At 30.5% G+C, this 19,806-nt stretch overlaps 1 protein-coding gene across 3 annotated transcripts in view; it reads left to right on the forward strand.

Moving 5' to 3' along the window:
• The window catches only part of LOC129976383 (oxysterol-binding protein 1-like), a 46,306-nt gene that overhangs the window by 21,547 nt on the left and 4,953 nt on the right, over window positions 1-19,806 (forward strand). For all 3 annotated transcript variants that reach the window (XM_056089917.1, XM_056089925.1, XM_056089933.1), the window contains exons 11-12: window positions 3,900-4,069; window positions 5,934-6,154. In XM_056089917.1, coding sequence (XP_055945892.1) covers window positions 3,900-4,069; window positions 5,934-6,154 — 391 coding nt within the window. The remainder of the gene's footprint in view (window positions 1-3,899; window positions 4,070-5,933; window positions 6,155-19,806) is intronic.

Here is a 19,806-nt window from a genome sequence, read left to right on the forward strand (position 1 = left end):
ATACTTTCACACGCTCGGCGTGAAGGGGTAAAAATGTCCAGTAAGCACATTCTTTCTTAAAAGATCCCTGTGTTTCCCTTACATGTGATCGACATGCGTCAGAAATCCCTATCAGAATCTTATTAATATATTGGCACTGTGAAGAAATATTTTCCCTATCAAAATCTAAGGTTATATAAGGCGAGGGATAATTTATTTCGGCCCGTTTTTCCCCACTTCGGCTTTTTGTACTGCGCTGTGGCGGACGTCTTGTCCGCGTCTCTGCTTGTAAATAATTATGCTTTCCCGATGGATTAAAAAGAAGTTAAAAAGATAAAAAGTCTCTTCACTGCTGGTCACAACTGCATTCTGCTCACATAAAATAATATTACATATTAAAAAGCCGACAGGATTCGAAAAGTGTTACATTTAAAAAGTCGACAAGGATAGTTTCCTGTGAAAAATTATGAAATGAACTAAAAGAATTAAAATTAAATCCGCGTGAAAGGAAAATAAATCATGCAATAGCTCTTCGTTCCGGCCAGCCGTCTGCTGTATCTCCGTGGCCGTGGTTCGAAAAGACCAGCCGTCTACAATCTGCTGTGGCATGGCTTCGCTGCGTCTTTCCATGTCAACCGATGCAATATCTCCTGCATTCCATAACCTGAGATCTCATCCGACGTTCCTGCTCTGCTATTCAATAGATATCCTTGTACTATTACTCCATATCGTCATGTGCGTGCTCCTTATATATCCTCAAGGAGTTGGGGCTCCTTGTCATCATAAAAATATTCTGGCTCCTTACCTGTGCTGAATAATCCCGATCTCGACGTCATTTTCGTGTTAAATCATCACCACAATAATAATCACCTGCTTTACTCGCCAGTGGTGTCCAGTGCTAAATTGAATCAACCAGATTTTCAAAATATCACTTGTGTTTTACGTCAGCACCAAAATAATAGTCACCTGCTTTAGTCTTCAGTCTCCAGTTCCAGTGCACAAAATTGCATTTTGTGATTAATTAAAAAAGTGATTATTCTTCAAAAAGTGATCAGTGTTTAAAGAAAAAAAAATCATCCTCAACTGACTCAACGAATGAAATTCAAAATTTATATTCTGTACTTTTGATCTGATTTTAAATTGCATTTTCTATTATAATACAATTGCAAATAATCTTTTTATATTATTATTCAAAATATCATGAGTTTTAGTTTAAAATATTGAGTTTTTAAATTTTTCCATATTTATTATTTAAAGTTTATTCATAATATTATAATTTGTTGAATTTGAAATTTATGTGCATGCTAATAATAACTAAGAAAAAATGATTTCCCAATTTAAATTTATCTAACTCAAAGGTTTTAAAAAATTATGCATACAAACCTTGTGAATGGGAAAAGTAACATACCAAGATTCTTATATACTTAATAATTAATGGCACATGATAATTAGACAAATGTAGTGAATACCTCAGGGGAAATATTTGCACCTCTGACAGTTATTGAGCTGCCGTCTGTTATCACTGTGTCCAAATACTTGTTTTTTACAAAATACAAATATTTTTTTATATTACATATTTTTTTTTCTTCTCCAAATACTATAAGAGTATTTTGAGTCTTGTGTTTTTGTTACATTCATTCACAAGTGTTTTGTTTGAACTCTTTGAATTTCACATTTATTTTTAGTTTCAAGTTTTTCATTTTATATTTTTGAATTTTGCAATTATTATTATTGTCATTTCCAAATGATTTATTTGAAATATATAAATCTTACATTTATTTGCATTTTCAAAAGTTTTATATGAAACCATTCAATTTTACATTATTCTCATTTTCAAGATTTTCATTACATATTTTTGAATTTTATATGTATGGTTTTAGTTCCAAGTGTTTAATATGAAATATTTCAATTTTGCAAGTATTATTTTCATATCCAAGTTTTTATTTGAAAGTTTTGAATCTTGTGTTTTATTTAAAGCTAAATTACTTTATTTAAAATCATTACTATACTGATATTTCAATTGGGTGAAATCATAACAAGATTGAAATTATATTTAATACTTTATTTCTAAATTAATAATTTTGTTGAGTCAGACTTTCTAGAATTTAAGAATAATATAAGCAAGCCGGTCAGATTATTTTCATCAAATTAAGTGAAATGCAGAATAATAACAAGAATACATTTGTACACTATAACATTTAATTTTTAATATTTTGTTATTACTGATGATTATTAAGATTTCTATATACTATTTTCACAAATATAATTCTTTTTATACTTCTAATGTAAAATGATGAATGGGATTTCTGAATTAATGTTTATATAATGTGAAGGTAAGGGAAACTTTGGTATCAGTTATAATATGCTTTTAAATTTTAATTTTTCTTACTTGACCACCACTGTAAGATAAGACTGTGGGTCAAGGGCCCGACATACTTTCACGTCTTGCAGTGGGGGGAAAATGTAATGATATTTTAAACTCTTAATTTCAATTTAATTAATTTCCAAGAATTTATCTTAATTTAGCCCATAGTAACTTCATTCTAAAAATATTCTCTTATTTCGTGATCCAATTCCACTTTTCTTCTTAATTAATTCAAGAGAAGCTTCATAAAATTGCTTAGTCAGCTAAACACCGAGATACTTTCACACGCTCGGCGTGAAGGGGTAAAATGTCCAGTAAGCACATTCTTTCTTAAAAGATCCCTGTGTTTCCCTTACATGTGATCGACATGCGTCAGAAATCCCTATCAGAATCTTATTAATATATTGGCACTGTGAAGAAATATTTTCCCTATCAAAATCTAAGGTTATATAAGGCGAGGGATAATTTATTTCGGCCCTTTTTTCCCCACTTCGGCTTTTTGTACTGCGCTGTGGCGGACGTCTTGTCCGCGTCTCTGCTTGTAAATAATTATGCTTTCCCGATGGATATTAAAAAGAATTTAAAAATGATAAAAGTATCTTCATTGCCTTCAAACTGAATCATGCTTCACCACAAATAATATTACATATATATATATATATTAGAACTCTTTGATTGGCAAGTAATACTTATTTTACAAATGCAAGAAAATATTTTAATTTTATAAAATTATTACCATGCTTGTGAATGCTTAATAATAGGGATGAAAATAAATGTTGCAAAATTAAGAAATCTAAATTTTTTTAATTAAATAAAAGACCAAGAGGCTGGTTTCTAGTTATAGAATTAGCTTGAATCAGTAACTACAAAAATTTGTGTTTTTTAACTTATGTTTCATTTACTTTCTATCAAATTTAATGCAATTGCTCTACATTTTTTAATGCATACGATTCCTATGATTATAATAGGTTAACAATAATAGGGCATAATATATTAGATAGCTTTATTTTCTTATTGTGATAAACTATATTTTCATTGAGCATGCAATAAAAATTTGGTAAATCTAATAAAATTTTGAAGATTGATTTTTTTTTTTTTTTTTAACATACACTAAATTGAGAAGCTCTAGTATAAACTGCTCAGATCTATACTTTTTTTCCAGTTTCAAGGTATATTTTTTAATTAGTTTGCCTTTTTAAAATTAATTGAAGTTTGATGAAGAATAATTATAAACCCACCTTCATAATTTTGATTCTTTCTCCATATCTACATGTGAAATGAAATTAAGGTAAACTATATAGGTGGCAGAAATTTGCATCATTTGTTTTGTGTAAATACTGTCTAAAATTTTATCTTGTAGCGTTGCACTGTTAAAAAAGATAATATGTAATAATAATTATTATTGTACTTCAAACTTATGTAAACCTTTAAACTTATGTAATGAGTTTAAAATCAATATAATATGAAGAAAATATCTAGATCTTATTTGTCATTAGATTTATTTTTCCTTTCATAAATGCTTGGTATTTTATTCTTAAATTTAAATCATCTGTAGGTTACTGGTGTTGTGACAGATCATGAAGGAAATGCAAAATTTGTTCTCCAAGGCACATGGGATAACAAAATGGAGTCTGCACGTGTCCTTAATAGTCACGGATCTGTCAAGGGAAAACCTCTCCTGGAAACTTCCTCGCCCAAAACCATATGGAGAAGACAATTCCCTGGGTAAAATAATTATAATTTGACTTGATGATTTTTAATAAGTTGAAAATATTTTAATCAATTTTTGATAAATCATATTTTAATTACCATGTTTTCAGAAAGTGCATAATTCCGATTTAGTGTTATGAAATGCATCTCTAAATTATCTGTATCGATAATAGATATTAAATGCAAAAGCATGAAAACAAATATTTTTAAAAAAAGAAAAGAACATAAATATGCTTTATTTAAAATAAACAGATACAAATAATTTGATCAAAATAAAGAAAAACTTATCATTGGTAATTAGTACTGATAGATTTAGTGCTTTTCTTATTAATTTAATGAATTTACTTGCTGATGTCCCTCCATTTGTGGTAGTATTCTCTCTCTCTCTCTCTTTTTTTTTTAATGCTTCTGACAAAAAAAAAAAACATTAAATGACTTTATATTTATTATTATACATTATACAGTACGCATTTAGAAAAATGTTTTAAAAAATCTAGAAGAAATATAACATTTTTTTTCTTATACAAATTGATGCACTGAATATTTTGGAAACCTTGAGACTATCCTTTCTTGATAATTTTGCCTTGCAGAATTGATATGCAATGAATAATATAAGTGCATTTCCATATTTCTTTGTTAGGCCTTATCTTTTATTTTGTTTGGTTCATTTTGTGCACTTATTTTTTTCCTAATGTCATTTTGATCCTTATTGTTTTAATTCAAAATTTGTTAATTTATTTTTTGTTTGCTTGTACAGTTTTGTGGTTTAAACATGGTTGTAATGTTTTGTAACTCTGTTTATAATCGAAATTTACTTTTCTTTTAAATAAATTGTAAATATCTTCACCATCTTTCATCGCATCCCTATTTTGGTAAAATCAATCTTTCTTGGCACATGTACAATAATGCAGATTTCTGTATCTGAGAATAGAAAACAATTTAAAACTTATAAAGTTCATTAATTCCACCTTTTTTATATTTTAATACAAATTTTTTATGCTGTAAAGAAAAATTTAGTAATAAGTACCACATTTCCATTTTTCTCTATATGATACAACTGGGATAAACAATCTGCCTAGATGCAGGTAACTGGGCTAAAATTTAATGCAGTTTTGCTGTTTGCTGTATAATTTCTTTCATTTTCATAAAGTTCCATCCCTTTTTAGTTTAAAAACCCTACTTTATTCCCAATATTTTCGGCTGCTATCTTTTCTTTCATTTTTTTATCAGTAGAATTATTGTGCCATTTTCAATTGGGTGTTGGTAAACAGTATAAATTGTAAAGATCCCAGTAGAAGGAAGTAGATTATTTCATTTTTAGGCACTCTGCCAATGTGATTTTGTATTGCATTGTTAGTGAGTAAGTTGATGATAATCATTTCAGAAAATGGCCAACCGAGATGAATGCACATCTTCTAGTATATTGGACTTGTTAATTAGTATGTTTGAAAAAATTGTGGTAATGTTTACATAAATAATATCTGAAACCTGATAGTTAAAAATGAATTTTTTTGTTTTGCTTGCTGAGCATTAAATTGTTATTCTACGTTGATTTTAGTTAGAGTAGAACACTATATTTACAGGATATTAATTTATACTTGCAATATGTACAAGGAAGAAAATGAAACAAAATCATTCTGAAGATTTTAGATACTTCCAAAAACGAAGTCACAGCAATTTTCTTTAAATCTGGAAATTATAGGGAAAATCAAACTGCAGGAATGCTGATCATGAATAATAATATAATTATGCCATATATATACAAATTGAATGTCAAATATTATTTTTTTAAATTCTGATAATTGGGGCCCGATATTAAGATTTCAATGTATATATTATTAAATCTTTTGATTTGAAAATCATTTTCACTCTTTTACAGGCCTGAATATGAAAAAATGTACAATTTCACTGTGCTTGCTTGTCAGTTGAATGAACCAGAAGAAGGAGTTGCTCCTACGGATAGCAGGCTGCGTCCTGACCAGCGACTAATGGAAGATGGAGCATGGGATGAAGCAAACAGAATAAAGGTTCAATTAGAAGAAAAACAGAGACAGGTACGAAGAAAAAGGGAAGAAGAAGCTGAACAGGCAGCATCAGAAGGTAGGCATATTTATATATTGTATAAAATTAAAGAGATGTTTCATATTGCATTTTTTATTGCAATGAAGTTGTGAATTGGTAGTTATTTTTTTCATACAGACTCCGGAGTAATAATAGTTGTTTCTCTATGAAAATCATTCTCTCATCATCGGAAATTTAAATTGATATTTTTCTCTTGGTGAGTATTGAAATGCACATCCTTTAAATGACATGTGCAAATACAATCAGTTTTTTTTTTTTTGTATGAGATTATAATAATACATAATAATTTATTTTTTATTAAATGCCATTGAACCAAATTTAAAAATCTACTTAATTTCACAGGGAATTAAAATTTTTTCAAAAGGAATCTACTTGAAAAAATAGGATGCAGAGAATTTTTAAGTTCCCTAACTCCTATTTTTTCTGTATAAAAAATGAAGGGAAAAAAGTTCTTACATTTCTAAGCATAGAAAAAATAAAATATTGTAGCCAATAACTCCAAAAACAAGACAACACTATTTGTGATTATGTATTTGCGGAAACTCGCCCTTTTTTTATTCACTTCACCTTCAACTCTTTCTTTTTTTTTTCCTTATAAATCAGTCCAATTTCGTTTTGAAAGGCAGTTATGCTTTTTCTGTGATATTCTTGAGCTGCAGTTAATGAGCTTGCATGAGACTACTTAAACTACATAATAGAATAAATTTCTATGACAAGAATAGCAACATTCAATCTGCAGAAGCATCGTGGTAGTGTTTAGTCATTCACATGCGAGTTTAGTGAATGGTTTGTTTATTATTTGCATAATTGTGAACTTATTCAAAGTGGATCAAAGAAGTTTTTTTTAAAAAAATGAGCTATTCAAATTCCATATTTAACATGATTTGGATAGATAAAAATTCATTGCTCTGCAAAAACCTTTTGCTGGGTGCTACTCGCTTTATAAGAAGATAAGAAACTTAAGTAATATGAGAAAATAAGTACCACCTTTTAATCTTGCCAAAAGAGAAGATATATAAAGAACTATGTGCCAATTCAAGAAAGTCATCATTTATATTGGTAACTAAAAAGAATCTGGAGATGGTGGCACATCAAGTCTGAAAATGTCAAATTTATTGCCCGAAGGTAAGCCACTTTGAATTTTTTAAATTTCAGAACAATAATTTAAAACTTAACTTTTATGGGCATTAAAACTTGTTTCTCCATATTCTTCCCTTAATACATTCAATGATATATTGGAAATACTTTCATATATGTTCACTGATAGTGAAATAGCCAAAAAGTGTATTGTAGGTTGTATAAAAATTCGTACATTTTTTTGTTACAGATTAGCTCCATTTTTTTAACAATCGCTTAAGAAATCTTTAAACAATAAAAAATTTGTAATATGCTTTGATGAAGCATTGAACCTCATTTCATAAAAATACCAAATGGATCTTATAGTAAGATATTGGTCAGAATCAACCAATAGGGTCGCCACAAAATATTGGAATTCGATATTTTTAAGTTGTACTACTGCCCAATAACTATTTGGGAATTTTAATGATATAACAAGTTTGGACATAAAGTTACTTTTACAAATTTTATGGGAGGACTAATTTTAAATTTAAATTTAAATTTGTCAAAAATGAACTTTTATGCAAAAATGATTGTAAAATTTTAGATCTAGGTACTTTTGGACTAAATATAATCCATGGAGTGTTTTAGTGTGGACACCTACTCAATGGAAAACAGATGTTACTCTAAGAGCAATGTATAGAATATTTAAAACTAGTCCAGCTGGACATGTAAATTCTTCTAAATTTCTCTGTGAATGTTCTCTAAAAATTATTGATAGCATAAAGAAATACAGAGATTTCATTAAAAAAGGTTTGCCTGGATCTGTCATGAGTGATAATATTAAAAATGCTTAAAGATAAATTGCTTCTGACTAAAATAAGCTTCTTTTCTCATATTGCTAATATTTTTCAGCCATTTCTTTAAAAATTTCAGAACATCTAAACCAATAGACCTTTTTTTTATATGGAAATCTTTTCATTTTTGTTGAACAGTAAATAAAAAATATGAAAAGAAGTATAACTGAAGAATCGAAAACATTAGACAGCTTATTCTTGATATTGTGACTAGGCATTAAAACTTATTTTGTCACAATCATCCTTTAATGCATTCAATATATAGGAAATATTTTCACATATGTCCATTGATAGTGGAATAGACAAAAAATGTACATTAGGTTGTACAAATATATTGTATATTATTTGTTATGGATTAGCTACATTTTTTTCATTAATCTCTTTAAAAAATTTTAAATAACAATTTTGTAATATGCTTTGATGAAACAGCTTATTAGTGCTTGATGATCCTAAAAGTCTAAGACTGGGGGGGGGGGACGATATTAGAGTACTGACTAATGAATTGCTTGATTACTACTGAAACTGAAAAAAGTTGCATTTTAGCAGAGTATTTTGTATTTATGAAGAATATTATAAAAAATATTTAAAAGTATGTTCAAAAATTTTACTGTTTTTAAAAGCTGTATCTTGTTTAAATATACATTTATTGAAGTACCAATGCATTATTATTTGAAAAACGAATGTTTGATTTGCTTCAGCTTCTTTATTCCAAAGCATAAATTTGCAAAGGTGCAATTTGAAATTTTTTTTAAAGGCTAAAAAGTGAATACAGAGAATTGCTTGATTCATTTCAAGAAAAAATTCATTTAGAGATTTTCTGCTCTAATATTTTGAAATCAAAAGAATTTGCTACTTTTTGGTAAGTTGTAAAAATAATTCTTGTTTTGTGACATGGTAGTGCAGCTATGGAAAGTGGATTTAGTATCAAGAAGGATATTCTTGTTGGAAATCTGAGAGAAGATTCTCTGCGTATGATGTCATGAGCTTTTATGAAGATATTTTAAATGTTCTAAATTAGCACTTGCAAGGTATTAAATTAGAAGAGTTAATCAAAATTACATTTTTTGAAAGTGCATAATATTTATTTATTTAGTATTTATGGGCGTTTAAAAATGAATTTAACGATCAATTAAATTCATTATTATTCATTGTTTGCTAACAGTTCTTTTAGAATTACTGATTATTGAAGTAAGGTGAGGTAAAATTATCATAAAATTGACTTTTAACTTTGGCAAGTTACACTCCCAAATTATGTTAAGTAGTTACTTCTTTTTTAACAGTATCTTACATTACAATATCTGACTGCTACTTATATTCATATCTTTTTAAGCAGTAAAATTGAATAATCATTTTATTCTGTGGATCATTTTATTCCATTTTATCTCAAGCTGTTCATATGAGCAGTTTACGATGCAAAATAATCATAAATGGGGGGGGGGAGATGAAGTGACTCATAAAAGTCTTATTATATAGTGATTATAAAAGTCTTATTATAGTATAATCTATCTTCTATACCTATATAAAGCTCAGTGTGTGTGTGTGTGTGTGCGCGCGCGCGCGCGCAGACCGTTCGACCTACAGCTGCCAAATTTGGCACATGCATACTTTGGAAGTCGGGAATGTGAACCTGGAGTCACTTTTTTTGAATTATTAATTAAAAACTAAGTTTCCCGCCAAAAAAAAATCTTCATTTCCCCAACGCCAAATGAGCAAGGCTTCAGTTTTTTTTTTTTTTTTTTTTTTTTTTTTTCCGCCACGCTAAAGAGGATAGACTTAAGAAATTTGCGGCGGATTATTTCAAAGGAATCTGTTTATTTTCTTAAGGTTTGATGCATTTAAAGTTAAACATTGTTAATTAATCGATCTTTCAGATTCATTCTGAAGTACTTTTGAATTAAAATAAAACAGAATAAAGGAAATTAAAAATGTCTAATCTGCATAGCGTTACTCCAACTGGTGTAGAAAATTCACGCATTTGCGTTACCATAATTGGTGTTGAAAATTCACGCATGTGCATTGTGTTTTGATTGTTGACAACGGATACGGACTTGGTATATGATACATATTTCACTTTAACTTTTAATTAAAATGGAAACACAGTTGTCAACAATCAGAACACACTGTGCATGCGTGAATTTTCAACGCCAGTTAGGGTAACGCAAATGAGTGAATTTTCTACGCCTTTTGGGGTAACGCAATGCAGATTAGAAATTTTTAATTTCCTTTAATCTGTTTTATTTTAATTTAAAAGTACTTCAGAATGAATCCTAAAGATCGATTAATTAACAATGTTTAATTTTAAATGCATCAAACATCAAGAAAATATATTAAGCCTAACCTCATTAGTGTGGGGAAAAAAACTGAAGCCTTACTGAATTTATCTTATGAAATTATGGCAAGCATAAATCAGTCCCTTTCTACGCATGCGCTGCCTATTGGCCGTCTTATAACTGGTCTAATGCAAACCTGGTATGAGAAAAAATTTAATATTCACTCTATTTTCTTGAATTGCGAATGTATTAACTTTTAAAAAATAAAAAAGAGTTGTTTTTCATCACTCATTCAATTTCTGAAGATAATACAAAATGGATTCAGTATTAGAACTCTGAATCTTTATTTTCATAAAAGTGAGACATTATTCACTTTCAAAATAGCTTATAAGTAACAATACGAAATAATTTAGTCATTTCTGATTCGCCGGTGATATAATATATTACTTCAGGAAAAATAACAGATGTGGTAAAAGCAGATGATTTGCAATCACATCGATTAATTTTAATTTTTCATTAGAAATAAATGTCTATGTTAATAATCTCAACATCGTTTTAATCTGTCGAATCAACCAAATTGCGAAACATGCCACTCTTTGAATAATTTGGATCATATCTTACTGCACTGCCGAAAATACTCAAGCATCAGACGTTGCCTCTGGTCGAAGTTGGGCCTCAACTCTCTTTCAAACTGTAATTTTAAACAACTCACGAGCAAAGTATTTGCAGATAAACTGTCTCTCCATATTTTCCTTCAACATTTGAAATTTTTTGACATTTATTAATTGGAGATATTGTTGAACGCTGGGATGACAGCCTTTGTAGCTGAAAATCAATAATCCCTCTCATTCAAACAAACAAAACAAAATTTCAACATTGTGATAAGAATTTTATCAAATATGATTAAATGACCACCTCCTTCAAAGTTGTGAAACAACTGTTGAACATCGCAAAAGATTTTGTGAAAAATGCGACTTATATACTTGTAGTAAAGTTTTACTGAAGATAAATATTAGCTGGTGTGCCGCCATATGCCAGTATTCTATGAAGATAATATATTTGGATAATGATAAAATATTGATACTTTTTGCAGTTACCACATTCTTTAGTTTCCTGTCAATTCCTTTGGGCAATTACAATGGAGACTTTACATTATTCAAGTTACAATGTATGTTACAATGTCTATGCAATATGACCTTCAAGCCAATGACATTGGAGTTTTTCTTCTTGGTTTCTGAACTGGTCTTATCATGATTTCATGCATTGCTTACACATATGTAAATCGTGAAAGTATCACAGGTTCTATATAAAGTGACGGAACGAGAAATAATTATTCTGTAAAATAGATAATATAAGAGAAACTATCGATAATAAGAGTATGATTTTTGTATTTACGTGTGTAATGATGATAAATAAGTTGAATCAAACAACGGCATGTGTTTCTTTTTTTCAACTAATAAGGACACAACGGCGTGGATTTTTAAGAAATTCTGAAATGCATTGCTTATGAACGTTAAAAGATCCAAAAAATGGCCAAATGTAGTCTCGCAATCATTATTGACGACAACGAATCATCGCCAATCACTCTCAACTAATTGTTGTTGTTTCTAATGGCACTTGTCCTAAACAAGCCAACTGACTTTAAGTCCTTTGTGGATAAAGCCAAGGGTACGTCTTTTGCTTTTACAATAACGCCAACAAGGCCAAGAGAACAACTTAGCTACACACGCGTCACAACCCTATTTTACGGGCGGACTTCATTCATGCATTTCATTCACTCAACCACATATCGTAATTCAGACCTGAATCAGAGAACGATCACCTCTGATCCAGTACCCCCAGTGGTATTACTCTCGACATGGAGGACTTTGTGACCACGACAGATTTAACGCGCGTCAGCCACCAAGCACGCGGGGAATCTTCGGCCGGCGGGGTTCGAACTCGCAACCCAAGAGACGCGAATCCAATGCCCTACCAACCAGGCTATCCCGGCCACGCAGTTAATAAAATAAGTACCAATATATGATTCGAAATCAGTTTTTTGAATAATTATATACAATTCTCATTTGCCCTATTTAAATATTGTTATTTTAATTAATTATTAGTGTACTAAGAATAAAAGATGACAATGTGCTCTCTAATAGCAGAAAAAATATAGAGATACTTCAGATTAGTATTCAATTTCTCGCCAAACACAATTGAATCGTTTCGATCTACCAAAAACTTGCCAAACTTCGGATTGAGGGTAATAGTTACAATATATGGCCAGAAATATGTATTTTAGGGTTGCATTAAAAATTATCAAAATTACATATTTGGCGAAAAATCGTCCTCAAAAATTCGACATTAGTATTAATTCAAAGGGTATTAAGTCGGACTTCCCCTTTGGTGTTTTGACTTTCTAAAATAAACTATATTTGAAATCTAATTCACTCAAAGATCATTTGACTATTCTTACTTCCGCTGGCGAAATTTCTACGAATAATATATATTTAAAAATTGCATCAAAAGCGTCTGTGAATTTTTATACAATAATTCGTGAGTATAATGATTGTTTTGATGTGATGAACATGCAGGTTGTTTTGTATTGGATAATGGTATTAAAGCTACTTCAACGAATATTCGAAACCAAATCTGGATTATAAATGGTTGAACATACTTTAAAAAAGGTTATTAAAGATGTATTAGTTGTCTTATGGTAGGTGCAAAAGGTAAAAACCAAACTGGTATTTTTCCGTTAGCCGGCGCCAGCGAAATATCGCCAAATAATGTAGAATTCCGCCAAATTCGCGTTTGATTCACAATTGGCGACATTTGAGCCCGGCTAACGGAGAAATACCAAACTAAATAATGGCAGATTTAACAATGGCAAGAATAATCATTTCTAAAGTGTCTGTGACCCATTTAATATCAAATTAATGTCTGGTAGAATTAAAAATATATATAAATGTTATGTTTGTGTCTTTATATGTTTAGTAATCATGATTCAGAAATAGTCAATAGTTTAAGTACAGATACTTTTATTGGTGCATTGAATTTTAATTATTAATTAAAAACTAACGTTCGCGTCAAAAAAATATTCATTTACCCACCGTCAAATGAGTAAGGCATCAGTTTTTTTTTTTAAGAGGATAAAAGAGGATAGGCTTAAGATTTTTCGGCCGATTATTTCAAACGATTCTGTTTATTTTCTTAATGATTGATGCATTTAAAATAAAACAGAATATAGGAAATTAAAAATTTCTAATCTGCATAGCGTTACCCCAACTGGCGATAAAAATTCCCGCATGCGCATTGTGTTCTGATTGTTGGCAACTATTATCAATGAATTTGATTCAAATTATTTTTAGGTTAGTTGTATGCTTTTGTAATTAAATTGTATTTATGTTGGTTATATATTTTTTGTGTATGCTTATAGTTTTAAGTACATCGTTTTTTAAGTAGTTTTTTTAACCTGTTTTCAACCGATTATTTTAAGCGATTCGTTTTATTTTCTTAGTGCTTGATGCATTTAACATTAAACATTGTTAATTAATCGATCTGCTCATGATGAATCTGAGAAAATTCTATTGACAAATTCTTGAGATATTACATAAATTAAGAAAGATATTCGTTAATGCCCATAAAGTTTAAACGCTCAGTGATTTTGTTTTCAGTAATCATATTATAAAAAAATGCTTTGTTTCAGTAAAAAATATTATGATATTAATTGCAGATTAATTCTTTCCACTTTAACTTAAGGGGTAAATTCTACGGGAGCTAACAGAAAATGAGAGAGATACATATTACGTTATGACTCAAGGCCTTTATAATATTATGAGGGAATTATATAACTATCAAAATGTGAAGTTTTAAAATATTTTGATGAAGAAGCTATTAAAGTAGGAATTACATAAAATATTTAATTATTAAAATTTTAACGAACATTAAGATTGGCAAACCGGTTGGTCGCCAAAGGCGGCTAGTACTTATATAAAACTCAATGTGTGCGTGTGTGTGTGTGTTGGCGCTCTACAGGCCAGACCGTTCGACCTACAGCTTCCAAATTTGGCACATGCATACCTTGGATGTCGGGAATATGCACCTGGATTTACTTTTTTTAAATTTTTAATTATTAATTAAATATTAACTTTCCCGCCAAAAAAATCTTTTCATTTCCCCACCGCCAAATGACTAAGGCTTCAGGGTTTGTTTTTTTTTTCCCCCCCACGCTAAAGAGGATAGACTTAAGATATTTTCAGCCGCTTATTTCAAACGATTATGTTTATTTTCTTAATGTTTGATGCATTTAAAATTAAACATTGTTAATGAATCGATCTTTCGAATTCATTCTGAAGTACTTTTGAATAAAAATAAAACAGAATAAAGGAAATCAAAAATTTCTAATCTGCATAGCGTTACCCCAATTGGAGTAGAAAATTTACGCATTTGCGTTACCATAATTGGGGTTGAAAATTCACGCATGCACATTGTGTTCTAATTGTTGACAACGGATACGGACTTGGTTTTGAAGGCTTAATATGATTTCGACAGATTATTTCAAACGATTCTGTTGATTTTTTTAGTGTTTGATGCATTTAAAACTAAATATTGTTAATTTATCGATCTGTTCATGATGAATCTGAGAAAATTTTGTTGACAAATTCTTGAATTATTACATAAATTAAGAAAGATATTCTTTAGTTCCCATAAAGTTTAAACGCTCAGTGATTTTGTTTTCAGTAATCATATTATAAAAAAATGCTTTGTTTCAGTAAAAAATATTATTATATTAATTGCAGATTAATTCTTTCCACTTTAACTTAAGGGGTAAATTCTACGGGAGCTAACAGAAAATGAGAGAGATACATATTACGTTATGACTCAAGGCCTTTATAATATTATGAGGGAATTATATAACTATCAAAATGTGAAGTTTTAAAATATTTTGATGAAGAAGCTATTAAAGTAGGAATTACATAAAATATTTAATTATTAAAATTTTAACGAACATTAAGATTGGCAAACCGGTTGGTCGCCAAAGGCGGCTAGTACTTATATAAAACTCAATGTGTGCGTGTGTGTGTGTGTTGGCGCTCTACAGGCCAGACCGTTCGACCTACAGCTTCCAAATTTGGCACATGCATACCTTGGATGTCGGGAATATGCACCTGGATTTACTTTTTTTAAATTTTTAATTATTAATTAAATATTAACTTTCCCGCCAAAAAAATCTTTTCATTTCCCCACCGCCAAATGACTAAGGCTTCAGGGTTTGTTTCCCCCCCCCCCACGCTAAAGAGGATAGACTTAAGATATTTTCAGCCGCTTATTTCAAACGATTATGTTTATTTTCTTAATGTTTGATGCATTTAAAATTAAACATTGTTAATGAATCGATCTTTCGAATTCATTCTGAAGTACTTTTGAATAAAAATAAAACAGAATAAAGGAAATCAAAAATTTCTAATCTGCATAGCGTTACCCCAATTGGAGTAGAAAATTTACGCATTTGCGTTACCATAATTGGGGTTGAAAATTCACGCATGCGCATTGTGTTCTAATTGTTGACAACGGATACGGACTTGGTTTTGAAGGCTTAATATGATTTCGACAGATTATTTCAAACGATTCTGTTGATTTTTTTAGTGTTTGATGCATTTAAAACTAAATATTGTTAATTTATCGATCTGTTCATGATGAATCTGAGAAAATTTTGTTGACAAATTCTTGAATTATTACATAAATTAAGAAAGATATTCTTTAGTTCCCATAAAGTTTAAACGCTCAGTGATTTTGTTTTCAGTAATCATATTATAAAAAAATGCTTTGTTTCAGTAAAAAATATTATTATATTAATTGCAGATTAATTCTTTCCACTTTAACTTAAGGGGTAAATTCTATGGGAGCTAACAGAAAATGAGAGAGATACATATTACGTTATGGCTGAAGGCCTTTATAATATCATGAGTGAATTATATGACTATTAAAATTTGAAGTTTTAAAATATTTTAATGAAGAAGCAATAAAAATGGGAGTTCCAAAAAATATTTAATTATTAAAATTTTAACGTGCATTAAGCGGCCGGTCGCCAAAGGCGGCTAGTGTCTAATAATATCAAATGTAGGAGTTGGATGTAGTTTGTTCATGTAGGATTTGGATGATTTCGACTAATTTTCATTTTCTAAAAAAGCAAATTTTACAGGATGTTTTGACTGTAGCTATCTGTTTATAAAATTTGACCTCCTGAAATTTTACTTCTGTTGTACTTTGACAGTACCAAGTAATCAGTAGATATTTTGTTTAAAGATGGTTTTATGGCACTTTCATTTTTCTTTCTGTGACTTTCTTCTGAGTTACTGTATACTACCGAAGATTTTGGAGAATAGCATGCTGTCTTTATTTTATGCCCTGAATGTTGTGATGAAGATATGTTGTAACCATATCTTCAGTCAGAATATTATTTGTTGCCTGATCATGTTTTATTTTTGCTTTAAAATTTTTCAATGCATATTTGTTTATTCTACTCAATGCTGGAGGTGATAATGTTTTTTTTTAAAAAAGTTGTTTTTATTCTTTCAAAGGAGAAGCAACAGTAATTTCATACCTTCCATGTGTGCCATGTTAATAAATATAAAATACATATAGACAGAGAAGTTTACTGAAGATTAACGTGCTGAATTAAGCACAATATAAAAAAAAATTGCGTTTAAAATTTATAGATGTAGAGAGGAAAAGTGTAATACTTAAACAATATGAAAATTTATTTCTGTTTATGAACTGAATTGTCATTCATTAAAAGTTCTAATAATATATATGTCAAATGTTTTCCTAATTTTAGATAAACATGATAATAAGGATAATTCGGTTTATTTAATATGTAAATAAATCTTAATTTTATCCGAATACAGGGTGGTTATAATTAAACTTCCCCTATAAACAGCACCCTACAACGCAAATGGGTGAACTGATTGCAACGAAATTTGGTATATAGACTATGCACGAGATGCGCTCACGGAATTTCGGGAAAAAAAATTTTAGTTCCAAAATATCCACCAGGGGGCGCTTTTTTCGGAAAAGCAGTAATTTTAACACAATAAAAAACCAAAACGGAATACAGAAACAATAGTAAAATTTATTGACTACTTTCTGTTTCTAATCACCTTATCATTGAACTACATTAAGTGAAGGCAAGGAAAAAATGACAGTACGCTTGTTGAGGGGGGAAAAAAAAAGTTCAGTTTGCAGAAATAAGAAAAAATTAGGAAGAAAATGCACAAGAGGAGCAGTTGTTAATAGTATCCAGGATGATATAGAGACAGGTGCACCATGTGACCACCTCATTCACCTGCAAAATTTCAAGTCGATGAACAACGTGTTCAACAGCAGATCGTAACTGATCAGTTGTGATGCTTCGCACATGAAGCGGTTTAGAATTCTCGCGTCATTCAACGTCGCAACAAGATGCCATCATCATTACAGCCGGAAACATCGACATAAAACATGACAACGACTGCAAACGTTTCTTACCGCAATCTGCTTTGCATAAAGCTTCCTCTTCTTCGCAAACATGCAAATCTTGACATTTTTTCGTAGAACTGACAGTTTTCCTCGGTATTACATTTTATAACTCATAGTTCTTGTTCTGGATTGTTAATATTGGTTCTGTATTCCGATTTGGTCGTTTATTGTGTTAAATTTAATGTTTTTCGGAAAAGGCGCCCTCTGGTGGACATTTTGGATTTTTTTTTTTTTTTTTTTTTTTTTTCGAAATTTCGTGAGCGCATCTCCTGTATAGTCTATATACCAAATTTCGTTTCAATCCGTTCTCTCGTTTGCTTTGTATGATGCTATTTATAGGGGAAGTTTAATTATAACCCCCCCCCCCTGTATATATATACATACATATTATTTCTCAAAATATAGCACATAAAATATTATCCATTATTTAAATCATTTGCTAAGTCTAACACTACGTTCATTTTACTCACTTTACTGAAGCTGCTCTAAAGTGAGAAATAAAATTAATATAACTTAAATTTATTTAAAATTATATTCCTGGGTTTAAGAATAGACAATATATAGAAATTATCAAATTTTCAAGAATTTTAAATGTTTAAAATGATAGAGTAAATTCAACTTTAGGTCCTGTAGATGGAGTCAAACATAAAATGAAATATGCAATTCATTCTAAATGAATGTTGCCAAATAAAATAAATAAAAAAATAAACATTAGTTCAGAAATATGATGCAAAAGATTTGAAAAAAAATTCAACATACCACATAAGTAATAAATTTATCAATAACTATTTTCTCTTAGATAGTGCATTTTATGCCATCTTACCTTATTATTTTCACATTCAAAGCACAACAATAAAAAGTATTATCTATCATAAAAAATATTTTCAAAATTATGTAGAATAAAAATAAATGTAAATACACTCTTGTCCGTAAATTAAGGATAATTCAGAGTCACGCGGAAATCGAACTTCAAAATACATTAATCACCTGTAAAATGACTACACACATCTTCAAAAATCATATGCAAATTGCAGGAAGCCACCAGATGACACCGATAGTGCGCCACAATGACGAGAGTGTAAGAGAGTGATGTATAAGGAATATAGGCAAAGAAGTAAAATTGTTCGCTAGCCTTTTTGTGCAATAACCGCATAGTTATGACACAAAGGACGCATTTGGATGATTTACGGGGTAGAATTATCGGCTGTCTGGAATGTGGGCGTACCCAGCTGGAAGTATCCAAAGAACTTGGAATCACCCAGAGTGTCATCTTCAGGTTTTGAAAACGATTCCAAGATGATGATAATGTGAGTAGACATTACAGCACAAGTCGCCCCCGAGTTGCCACGCCGAATGAGGACCGGTATTTGGCAGTTACAGCCAAAAGAAACAGACGGAGCACAGCATCAAACTTGTCTCGTCCGCTCTCTTCAGCCACTGGTACGACAGTTTCAGGGCAGACCGTGTACAGACACTTAGGACAGATTGGTCTATATGCTCGTTAGCTTGTCAGATGCAACTTACTACTATAAAAAGTTCCATTTACTGCAACTTAACGTCGCCTGCGGTTAGCCTGGAGTAGAGAACATGCATTGTGGACACCACAACAGTGAGCTTGTGTGATTTTTCCGACGAGTCCAGGTTTAGCTTGCAGTCTGATTCTCGCCGAACTTTCATATGGAGAGCACCAGATACCCGTTACCACCAAGAGAACTTCATTTAATGACATCGTTACGGTGGTGCAAGATTGTTCGTTTGGGGAGGAATTATTCTGGGTTCCAGAACTGACCTGTTTTTTCAAATTGGAACCATGGCAGGCCAAATCTATCCGGACATTATTCTGGAACAACATGTACGTTTGTTTAGGGGCGCTATTCGTTCAGAATTCGTGTTTATGGGTGACAACGCCCGTCCTCACCGTGCTAACATGACAAACGAATGCCTTCGATCGGAGAATATTACCCGTATGGACTGGCTAGCATTCTCA

Source organism: Argiope bruennichi, chromosome 1, assembly GCF_947563725.1.
Source record: "Argiope bruennichi chromosome 1, qqArgBrue1.1, whole genome shotgun sequence".
NCBI lineage: Eukaryota > Metazoa > Arthropoda > Arachnida > Araneae > Araneidae > Argiope > Argiope bruennichi.